The 12387-nt window shown below is 47.0% G+C and overlaps 1 protein-coding gene across 1 annotated transcript in view; it reads left to right on the forward strand.

The window, feature by feature from the left end:
- Positions 1-467: 467 nt before the first annotated feature.
- Positions 468-12387, forward strand: part of LOC127586603 (rhotekin-like) — a 138012-nt gene continuing 126092 nt past the window's right edge. Inside the window, exon 1 of the mRNA XM_052044702.1 lies at positions 468-790. Coding sequence (XP_051900662.1) covers positions 719-790 — 72 coding nt within the window. The 5' untranslated portion in view covers positions 468-718. The remainder of the gene's footprint in view (positions 791-12387) is intronic.

Here is a 12387-nt window from a genome sequence, read left to right on the forward strand (position 1 = left end):
ACTGGAATGGAGGGCTGTTGTTACAAGAAGACACTGGACTGGCCAGGCTTGCGGAGATAGGATAGAATAGTCACAGTTTTTTTCCAAGGGTCGGGGAGTCTACAACAAAAGGACGTAGGTTTAAGTGGAGAGGGAAAAGATGTGGAGGAGATCCGAGTGGTAAGTTTCTCAGATAGGAGTGGTAGAGACAGATACAATCACAGCGGTTAAAAGGCATTTGGACAGGTAACGGATGGGAAAGGTTGAGAGGGATATGGGCCAAATGCATGCAAATGGATTAGCATGATTTGGGCCGAAGGGCCTGCTTCCGTGCTACCAAACACCAGCAAATGTTGGAGTGTACGGGAAGGGTTAACGGGCCGTGCCGAAGATCTTTCACCAGAACTGCGAATTAGCTGCATTAAGATCGTTCCCCGCCTTGCGCGGGGTCCTGGGTCTGGCTCACAGCTGCTCCAGTACTTGCCGCAGTGAAAGGCGCTACTGTGTCTGCAGCGCCGTGTGAGAGACTGCATTCACACAGCCGCTTCCTGTGGGCGAGGAATGTGCAGCTGGCAGCGAATGAATGCGTGTGTGGGGCTGGGGCTGGGGCTGGGGCTGAGCGGGGCCGGGCGAGGCTGATACCACAGATCCGACCCTCCCAGCGCCGATCGGGCGTCCACAGCGGGGAGCGGCCGCGGCGATGTCTCGCACAGTCGGGGGCGAGGAGTGAGCGGCGGGAATGGACGAGACCGTCCGGATCATGGAGGATCTCAACCTGTTGTACATTCGCCAGATGGCCCTGAGCCTGCAGGTAACCGGGCAGCAGAGGAGGGGACCGGACCGCTCGTCCGATCCTCAGTCCAACTCCCATTACATAAATGTGCACACACGCCCCGTCCAGACATTCAGGGGCGGCGCCGAGGGAGCGTCCGGGGGTGGGGTGGAGTTGTGGGGTGGGTGGGGTTGGGTGGGGTGGGGTGGGGTGGAGGGGACGGCGGAGCCGAGGGAGTGTCCCCTTCAGCAGAAGTCCCTCCGTTCGGTGAACCACAGGTGGTAAAGTCACAAACGTCTGTGGAGGAGAAAAGCTGCAGGTTTCAGGAGACGTGAACAGACTGAAGTGTGTAGACGGAATGCAGTGATTGAGGGCATCCCATCCTGGGCCTACTGCGGGCAGATGTGGACTCAGGACGCTGGAATCTGGAGCAACACACAATCTGCTGCAGAAGTCAGCGGGTCGAGCAGCATCTATGGAGGGGAGGGAAGGAAATTGACGTTTCGGGTTGAAACCTGGGTCAGGACTAGCATAGATGAACAAGGTGGGCTGTAATTACTGTGCTGTAGATTCCACTTTGGTTATAAAAAAATTTACAAAAAGCATCTTCATGTAGTTCTGATCACTTATGAGCGATTTGGAGGAAAATGTAGATGGGCTGAGTTTACAGACGGCACAAAAATTGGTGGAGATGTGGACAGTGAGGAAGGTTGTTGGAGGATTCAGCAGGATGCAGACCAGTTGGAAATGTGGGCAGAGAAATGGCAGAGGGAGATTAATCTGCACAAATGTGAGGGGTTGCACTTTGGGAGGTCAAATGCAGTTAATGGCAGTACCCTGAGGAGCACTGATGTACAGAGGGATCTTGGCGTCCAAGTCCACAGCTCCCTGAAAGTGTCAACACAAATAGATCAGGTAGTAAAGAAGGCATCTGGCATGCTTGCTTTCATTGGTCAGGGCATTAAGGCTAAACACTGGAAAGTCATGTTGTAGTTGTATAAAACTTTGGCTAGTCCACAGAGTTAGAATAGTGGAGTAATACAGCACAGAAACAGGCCCTTCAGCCCAACTTGTCCTTGCCGACCAAGATTCCCACCTGCATTTGGCTCATATCCCTCTAAACCTTTCTTATCCATGTACTTATCCAAATGCCTTTTAAATGTCATTTTGGTACCAATCTCAACTACTTCAGAGTCAGGTTTATTATCACTGGCTTGTATGTCATGAAATTTGTTGTTTTGTGGCATCAGTACAGTGCAAAGACATAAAATTACTATAAATTACAAAAATAAATAGTGCAAGAAAAAGGAATAACAAGGTGGTGTTCATGGACCATTCAGAGGGGAAGAAGTTATTTCTGAATCATTGATTTTGGGTTTTTGGGCTCCTGTACCTCCTCCCTGATGGTAGTAATGAGAAGAGGGCATGTCCTGGATGGTGACAGTCCTTAGTGATGGATGCTTCCTTATTAAGGCACCACCCCTTGAAGATGTCCTCTGGTGGGGAGAAATGCGCCAGTGACGGAGCTGGCTGAGTCGACAACCCTCTTTCGATCCGGCACATTGGCGCCTCCATACCAGATGGTTATAGTAATCAGTCAGAATGGTCTCCACCATACACCTATAGAAATTTGCAGGAGTCTTTGGTGACGTACCAAATCTCCTCAAGCCCCAAATGAAGTAGAGCCATTTGTGTGCCTTCATGATTGCATCAATGTATTGGGCCTAGCATAGATCCTCCGATGTTGATACCCAGGAACTTGAAGCTGCTTGCCATTTCCACCATTGACCCCTCAATAAGGACTGGTGTGTGTTCTCCCAACTTTCACTTCCTAAAGTTCACAATCAATTAGAATTATAAGAGTACTACAGTAAAGAAACAGGTCCTTTGGCCCATCCAGTCCATGCCGACTGGGTCATCTGCCAAGTTCCATCGACCTGCACCTGGATCATATCCCTCCAAACCCCTCCCATCCATGTACCTATCCAAACCTCTTAAATAGATAAAACATAGAACACTACAGTACACAGTACACGCCCTTCAGCCCACAATGTTGTGCTGGCATTTTATCCTGCTCTAAGATCTATCTAACCCTTCCCTCCCACATCACCCCCTATTATTCTATCATTCATATGTCTAATTTAAGAGTCTCTTAAGTGTCCATAAGGTATCTGCCCCCACAACTTCTGCAGGCAATGTACTCCACGCACCCACCACTGTGTATAAAAAAAAACTACTCCTGACATCCCCCTTATACCTTCCTCCAATCACCTTAAAATTATGTCCCCTCATGTTAGCCATTGTCACCCTGGGAAAAAGTCTCCAACTGTCCACTCAATCTATGCCTCTTATCATCTTGTACACCTCTATCAAGTCACCTCTCATCCTCCTCCTCTCCAAAGAGAACAGCCCTAGCTCATTCAACCTATGCTCAAGACATGCTCTCCAATCCAGGAAACATCCTGGTAAATCTCTGCACCCTTTCTAAAGCTTCCACATCCTTTCAATAAGGAGGCAACCAGAACTGAATGCAATACTCCAACTGTGGTCTCACCAGAGATCTGTTGAGCTGCAACATCACTTTGCGGCTCTTGAACTCAATACCCCGACTAATGAAGGCCAACACACCATTTGCCTTTTGAACAACCCTATCGACCTGCGTGGCAACCTTGAGCGATCAATGGATGTGGATCCCAAGATCCCTCTGTTCCTCCACACTGCTAAAAGAGTCCTGCCATGAACCTTGTATTCTGCCTTCGAATTTGATTTCCCAAAGTGTATCTCTTCACACTTCTCCAGGTTGAACTCCATCTGCCACTTCTCAGCCCAGCTCTGCATTCTATCAATATCATTCTATCAGAATCAGCCTGGGAGCCATTGGAGCAGCAGGTCCCTTTCAGGTACGGTGAGTGTATTTAAAAAGCTTAATGTGGAGGGTTGATTAGAGGGAGTGAGTACTTGAGATAATTGGCAGGGACAAATATAAGGAGGGGTAACTGAAGAGAAGCAGTCAGTGAGGAGTGGCCAGTGTGTGAGTGGCTCAGGGTAGGCTTTGGCGAGCAGAGGCTGAGGATGAGCTTGCTCCCAGGGAGGTAAGGCTGGGTAAGTTCCTTTAATTAAGTTAATTAACATAGGAGTAGGTAATGAAGGCAGCAGTTAGGGCAGTCATGTGCTCTGTATGCAGTATGTGGGAAGTCAGGGATGGCACACTTGTCCCTGATGACTACACCTGTAAAAGGTGCATCCAGCTGCAGCTCCTGACAAACTGAGTTAGGGAGCTGGATGAACTCCAGATCATCTGAGAGGCAGACATAGACAGGAGTTTCAGGGAGATAGTCACCCCTAAAAGTCATGAGGCAGGTAGCTGGGTGAATGTCAAGAGAGGGAAGGGCTGTTCTCATCAACAATAAGTATACCATTTTGGATACTGCTGGTGGGGACGACCTACCAGGGACAAGTTGTAGTGGTCGAGTCTCTGGCACTGAGACTGGACCCTCAGCTCAGAAGAGAGAGGGCAAAGAGGAGAGCAGTAGTGATAGGTGATTCAATAGTTAGGAGGACAGATAGGAGGTTCTGTGGGAGAGATCGAGAATCCTGGATGGTCTGTTGCCTCCCTGGTGCCAGGGTCTGCAATATCTCAGATCAAGTTATTGATATTCTCAGGAGGGAGGGTGACCAGCCAGATGTCGTGGTCCACGTAGGGACCAATGATGTGGATAGGAAGGAGGAGGTCCTGCAAAGAGTATAGAGAGTTAGGTGCAAAGTTGAAGGACAGGACCTCCAAGGTTGCAATCTCAGGATTGCTACCCGTGCCATGAGCTAGTGAGGCTAGAAATAGGATCATGCAGCTAAATATGTGGCTAAGGAGATAGTGCAGGAGGGAGGGCTTCATGTTTCTGGACGATTGGGCTTTGATCCAGGGAAGGTGGGACCTGTTCTGACAGGATGGTTTGCACCTGAACTGGAGGAGGACTAACATTCTTGCTGGTAGGTTTGCTAGTGCTGCTCTGAGGGGTTTAAACTAGATTTACAGGGGAAGGGGAAGCAGAGTGTTAGAGCAGATAGTGAGGTGGAGGAGGGAAAAGGTCATGCGAGGACTGCAGGTAAAGACAGAAATCAAAGGTTTGAACGTGATAGAAATGTTCTCAGGTGCATCTATTTCAATGCAAGGAGTATTGTAGGTAAGGCAGATGAGCTTAGGGTGTGGAGTGGACTTGGATGCAGGAGGGGCAGGACTGGCAGCTTAATGTTCCGGGGTTCCGTTGTTTCAGATGTGATAGAGGGGGAGAGATGAAAGGGGGAGGAGTGGCATTACTAGTCAGGGAAAATATCACAGCTGTGCGTAGACAGGACAGCCTGGAGGGCTTGTTGATAGAGGCCATATATGAATGGAGCTGAGGAACAGGAAAGGTGTGACCACACAAAGAGGGTTGTATTATAGACTGCCCAATAGTCAGAGAATTGGAGGAGCAAATCTGTAGGGAGATAGCAGACCGACGTAAGAAACAAAGTTGTAATAGTAGGGGATTTTAACTTACCACATATTAGAAACATAGAAAAACCACAGCACAATTCAAGCCCTTCAGCCCACAAAGCTGTGCCGAACATGTCCCTACCCTAGAAATTACTAGGCTTACCCATAGCCCTCTTTTTCTCATCTCCATGAACCTATCCAACAGTCTCTTAAAAAACCCTATTGTATCTGCCTCCACCACCGTTGCCGGCAGCCCATTCCACACACTCACCACTCTGAGTAAAAAAAACTTACCCCTGACATCTCCTTTATACCTACTCCCCAGCACCTTAAACCTATGTCCTCTTGTGGCCACCATTTCAGCCCTGGGGAAAAGCCTCTGACTATCTACCCGATCAATACCTCTCAGGTCCTCTCTCATCCTCTGTCACTCCGAGGAGAAAAGGCTGAGTTCCCTCAACCTGCTTTCATGAGGCATGCTCCACATTCCAGGCAGCATCCTTGTAAATCTCCTCTGCACCCTTTCTATGGCTTCCACATTCCTTCCTGTAGTGAGATGACCAGAACTGAGCACAATACTCCAAGTGGGGTCTGACCAGGGACCTATATAGCTGCAACAATATCTCTAGGCTCCTAAATTCAATTCCATGACTGATGAAGGACAATACACCATATGCCTTCTTAACCACAGAGTCAACCTGCGCAGCCGCTTTGAGTGTCCTATGGACTCAGACCCCAAGATCCATCTGATCCTTCACACTGCCAAGAGTTCTACCATTAAGACTGTATTCTGCCATCATATTTGACCTACCAAAATGAACCACTTCACACTTATCTGGGTTGAACTGCATCTGCCACTTCTCAGCCCAACTTTGCATCCTATCTATGTCCCTCTGTAACCACTGACAGCCCTCCAAACTATCCACAACACCCCCAACCTTTGTGTCATCCACAAACTTACTAACCCACCCCTTCACTTCCTCATCCAGGTCATTCATAAAAATCACAAACAGCAAGGGTCCCAGTACAGATCCCTGAGGTACACCACTGGTCACTGACCTCCACGCAGAATATGACCCTTCAACAACCACTCTTTGCCTTCTGTGGGCCAGCCAGTTCTGGATCCACACTGCAATGTCCCCTTGGATCCCATGCATCCTTACTTTCTCAATAAGCCTTGCACTGGGACTCCCACACTGAAAGGGCTGGATGGCTTGGAGTTTGTCAAATGTGTTCAGGAAAGTTTTCTAAATCCATATTTCGAGGTAACAACGAGAGAGCATGCAATACTTAATCTCCTATTAGGAAACCAGACAGGTCAGGTGACAGAAGTATGTGTGGGTGAACACTTTGGGTCCAGTGACCATAATGTCATTAGTTTCAAGTTAATTATGGATAAGGATAGGTCTGGTCCTTGAGTTGAGGTTCTAAATTGGAGAAAGGCCAATTTTGTGGAAATGAGAAAGTATCTAGGAAGAGTGGATTGGGATAAGTTGTTTTCTGGCAAGGATGTGCTCAGTAAGTGGAAGGCCTTCAAAGATGAAATTTTGAGAGTGCAGAGTTTGCATGTTCCTGCCAGGATTAAAGGCAAAGTTAACAAGCATAGGGAACCTTGGTTTTCAAGGGATATTGGGGATCTGGTTAAGAAAAAGAGAGGTATATAGCAGGTATAGGTAACTAGGAACAAATGAGGTACTTGAAGAGTATAGAAAATGTAAGAAAATACTAAAGGAGGAAATCAGGAAGGCAAAGGGAAGACATGAGGTTGCTCTGGTAGATAATGTGAAGGTAAACCTGAAGGGTTTCTGCAAGTAGAGGGGCTTTGAGGAAGGAGAAGCAGAGCACAGGCTATAAAAGTAGAAAGGTGGATGGGCTAAGGTGCATTTACTTAAATGCAAGAAGCATCAGGAATAAGGGAGATGAACTGAGAGCTTGGATAAGTACATGGGACTACGATATTGTGGCTATTACAGAGACGTGGCTATTACAGAGACATGGCTGACACCGGGGCAGGAATGGATATTGAATATTCCTGGTTTCCAGTGTTTTAAAAGGGATGGTGGAGGGGGGGGGGGGGGGGGGGGGGAGAAGAGGAGGAGTGGTGGCGATACAGGTCAGGGACACTGTTACAGCTACAGAAAGGGTGGATAATGTAGAAGGATCCTCTCTAGAGTCAATATTGGTGGAGTTAGGAGCAGTTACTCTACTGCGAGTATTCTATAGGCCCCCCACCCCCCGTAGCAGCACGGATACTGAGGAGCAGATTGGGAGGCAGATTTTGGAAAGACGCAAAAATAACAGGGTTGTTATCATGGGAGACTTCAACTTCCCAAATATCGATTGGCATCTGCTTAGTGTGAAAGGTTTAGACGGGGCAGAGTTTAAGTGTGTCCAGGACAGATTCCTGTCACAGTATGTTGACAGGCCGACTAGAAGGAATGCCATATTAGATCTAGTTTTAGGTAATCAACCGGGTCAGGTGACAGATCTATCGGTGGGTGAGCATTTGGGGGGACAGTAACCATTGCTCCATAACCTTTAGAATTGTCAATGGACAGGGATAGGAGCAAAGAGGACGGGAAGATATTTAATTGGGGAAAGGCGAACTATGAGGCTAGAACTTGAGTGTAAATTGGGATGATATTTTTGAAGGGAAATGTACTATGGAGATGTGGTTGATGTTCAGGGATCTCTTGCAGGATGTTAGGGATAAATTTGTCCAGTGAGGCAGAGAAGGAATGGCAGGGTGAAGGAACCATGGGTGACAAGAGAGGTGGAACAACTAGTTAGGAAGAAGGCAGCATACATAAGGTGTAAGCAGCAAGGATCAGACAGGGCTCGTGAGGAATATAGAGTAGCAAGGAAGGAGCTTAAGAAGGGGCTGAGGAGAGCAAGAAGGGGACATGAAAAGGCTTTGGTAAGTAGGGTTAAGGAGAATCCCAAGGCTTTCTTCTCATACGTGAAGTATGACTTGAGTAAAGGTAGGTCTGTTGTGCCTGGAAGGTGTTGAAGTGGGTGAGGTCCTCAATGAATACTTCTCTTCAGTATTCACCAAGGAGAGGGGCCTTGATGCTGAGGACAGTGTTGGTAAGGGTAATGTTCTAGACCATGCAGATATCAAGAGAGGATGTCTTGGAGCTGTTAGAAAATATTAGGACAGATAAGTCCCCGGGGCTTGAAGGAATATACCCCAGGCAGCTTCGTGAGGTGGGGGAGGAGATTGCTGAACCGTCGGCTAGGATCTTTGAGTCCTCGTTGTCCACAGGAATGGTACCGGAGGATTGGACGGTGGCAAATGTTGTCCCCTTATTCAAAAAAGGTAGTAAGGATAGTCCAGGGAATCACAGACCAGTGAGCCTTACATCTGTGGTGGGCAAGGTGTTGGATCCTCTCTCTTAGAATCCTTGCTATGAGCATTTAGAGAATCGTGGACTGATTAGGGATAGCCAGCATGGCTTTGTGAAGGGAAGATCTTGCCTCACAAGCCTGATAGGGTTCTTCGAGGAGGTGACCAGGTAGATTGATGATGTAGTGTAGTAGATGTGGTCTACGTAGATTTTAGTAAGGTGTTTGACAAGGTTCCACATGGTAGGCTTCTTCAGAAGGTCAGAGGGCAAGGGATCCAGGGTGGCTTGGCTGTGTGAATTCAGAATTGGCTTGCCTGTAGAAAGCAGGGGGTTGTGGTAGAGGGAGTGCATTTGGATTGGAGGGCTGTGACTAGTGGTGTCCCACAGGGATTGGTTCTGGAACCTCTACTTTTCATGATATTTATTAATGACTTGGATGAGGGGGTGGAAGGCTGGGTTAGGAAGTTTGCAGATGACACAAAGGTTGGTGGTGTTGTGGATAGTGTGGAGGGCTGTCGATGCTTACAGATGGATATTGATAGGATGCAGAGCTGGGCTGAGAAGTGGCAGATGGAGTTCAATCCAGAGAGGTGTGATGTGGTACACTTTGGAAGGACAAACTCAAGGCAGGGTACAAGGTTAATGGCAGGATTCTGGGCAGGGTAGAGGAGCAGAGGGATCTGGGGCTTCTTATCCACAGATCGCTGAAAGTTGCCTCACAGGTGGATAGGGTAGTTAAGCTTATGGGATATTTGCTTTCATAAGTCATGGGATCGAGTTTGAGAGCCGCGAAGTAATGATGCAGCTTTACAAAACTCTGGTTAGACCACACTTGGAGTACTGTTTCGAATTCTGGTTTGCTCATTATAGGCAGGATATGGAGGTGTTGGAAAGTGTGCAGAGGAGATTTACCAGGATGCTGCCTGGATAAGAGTATGGATTACAAGGAGAGACTAAAGGAGCAAGGGTTTTACTGATTGGAAAGGAGGAGGATGAGGGGTGACATGGAGGTATACAAAATATTAAGAGGAATAGATTGCATGGACAGCCATCGCCTCTTTCCCAGGGCACCAATGCTCAATACAAGAGGATGTGGCTTTAAGGTAATGGTGGGGGGGTGGTGGTGTTCAAGGGAGATAGAGGGAGGTTTTTCACCCAGAGAGTGGTTGGTGCATGGAATGCGCTGCCTGAGGTGGTGGTGGAGGCTGATATGTTGGTCAAGTTCAAGAGATTGTTAGATAAGCATATGGAGGAATTTAAAATAGAGGGATATGTGGGAGGAAGGGGTTAGATAGTCTTAGGTGTGGTTTGAAGGTCAGCATGACACTATGGGCCGACGGGCCTGTATTGCTCTATGGTATATTAAAAGGATAATAAGGGACTAAATTGGTCCCCTAGAAGATCAGAGTGATCATCTATGTGTGAAGCCTCAGGAGATGGGGGAGATTTTAAACGTTTTTTTTTTGCGTCAGTATTTACTCAGGAAACTGGCGTAGTGTATATGGAAGGAAGGGAAACAAGCAGTAGTGTCATGGAACATAGAGATTAAAGAGGAGGAGGTGCTTGCTGCCTTACAGTGAATAAAGGTAGATAAATCCCCCGGGCCTGATAAGATATTTCCTCGGAACTTGAGAGAGACTAGTGTAGAAATAGCGGGGGCCCTGGCAGATATTTAAAATGTCCTTAGCCTTATAGGTGCGGTGCTGGAGGACTGGAGGGTAGCTCATGTTGTTCCATTGGTTAAAAGGCTCTAAAAATAAACCAGGTAATTACAGGCCAGTGATCCTGACATCAGTAGTGGGCAAGTTATTGGAAGGTGTTCTGAGAGATCAGGTATACAAGTATTTGGACAGCCAAGAGTTGATTAAGGATAGTCAGCATGGCTTTGTTTGTGGTAGATAGTGTTTAATGAATCTTTTCCAAGGAGTTTACCAAGAAAGTAGATGAAGGAAAGGCTATGGATGTTGTCTACGTGGACTTTAGTAAGGCCTTTGACAAGGTCCCACATGGGAGGTTAGTTCAGAAGGTTCAGACACTAGGTATCCTTAGAGGTTGTAAACTGGATTTGAAATTGGCTGTATGGGAGAAGACAGAGTGGTAGTGGATGATTGTTTCTCAGACTGGAGGCCTGTGACTAATGGTGTACCTCAGGGATCTGTGCTGGGTCCATTGTTGTTGTCTATATCAATGATCTAGATGATAATGTGGTAAATTGGATCAGCAAGTTTGCTGATGATACTAAGATTGGAGGTGTAGTGGACAGTGAGGAAGGCTTTCAAAGCTTGCAGAGGGATCTGAACCAACTGGAAGAATGGGCCAGAAAATGGCAGATGGAATTTAATGCAGACAAATGTGAGGTGTTGCATTTTGGAAGGACAAATCAAGGTAGGACATACACAGCACATGGTTGGGCAGCAAGGAGTGCGGAGGAACAAAGGGATCTGGGAGTTCAGATACATAATTCCCTGAAAGTGGCGTCGCAGGTAGACAGGGTTGTAAAGAAGGCTTTTGGCATCCTGGCATTTATAAATCAAAGTATTGAGTATAGGAGTTGGGATGTTATGGTGAGGTTGTATAAGACATTGGTGAGGCCAAATTTGGAGTATCGTGTGCAGTTCTGGTCACCTAACTACAGGAAGGATGTCAGTAAGATTGAAAGAGTGCAGAGGAGATTTACTAGATTGTTGCCAGGTCTTCAGGAGTTGAGCTACAGGGAAAGGTTGAACAGGTTAGGACTTTATTCCTTGGAGAGAAGAAGAATGAGGTGAGATTTCATAGAGGTTTACAAAATTATGAAGGGTATAGACAGTAAATGCGAGTAGGCTCTTTCCACCTAGATTAGGATAGATAAGTACAAGAGGACATGGCTTTAGGGTGAAAGGGGAAAGATTTAGGGGGAACTTCACTCAGAGAGTGGTGGGAGTGTGGAACGAGCTGCCATCTGATGTGGTAAATGCAGGCTCACTCTTAAGTTTTATGAATAAATTGGATAGATACATGGATGGGAGAAGTCTGGTGGGTTATGGACTGAGTGCAGGTAAATGGGACAAGCGGAATAAAGTTTTGGCAGTCTAGAAGGGCCGAACGGCCTGTTTTCTGTGTTGTAGTGTTCTATGGTTCTAATATCCTGTTGTAATCTACAGCAACCTTCTACACTATCCACAACACCACCAACCTTTGTATCATCAGCAAACTTACTAACCCACCCTTCCACATCTTCATCCAAGTCATTTATATTAAAAAAATCACAAAGAGCAGAGGTCCAGAACTGATCCCTGCGGAACACCACTGGTCACTGACCTCCAGACATTATACACTCCATCTACCACCACCCTGTCTTCTATGGGTGAGCCAATTCTGAATCCACACAGCCAAGTTCCCATGGATACCATGCCTCCTGACTTTCTGAATAAGTCTTCCATGAGGAACCTTATCAAATATAGGGAATATAGAGAGTTAAGTAGGAAACTGAAAAGCAGGACCAAGGGTAATAATCTCTGGATTGCTGCCTGTGCCACATGCCAGTGAGGGTAAGAATAGCAGGATTTGGCAGATGAATGAGTGGCTGATAAATTGAAGCAGGAGGCAGGGTTTCAGATTTATTGATGATTGGGATATCTTCTGGGGAAGATATGACCTGTACAAAAGGGGCAGGTTACACCTGAACAGGAGGGGGACTAATATTCTTGCAGGCAGGGGAATGGGAACCACAGTAATAGAACATAGAAAACCTACAGCACAATTCAGGCCCTTCAGCCCACAAAGCTGTGCCAAACATGTCCCTATCTTAGAAGTTACTTGGCTTACCCAAAGCC

Source organism: Pristis pectinata, chromosome 2 (assembly GCF_009764475.1).
Source record: "Pristis pectinata isolate sPriPec2 chromosome 2, sPriPec2.1.pri, whole genome shotgun sequence".
Classification (NCBI taxonomy): domain Eukaryota; kingdom Metazoa; phylum Chordata; class Chondrichthyes; order Rhinopristiformes; family Pristidae; genus Pristis; species Pristis pectinata.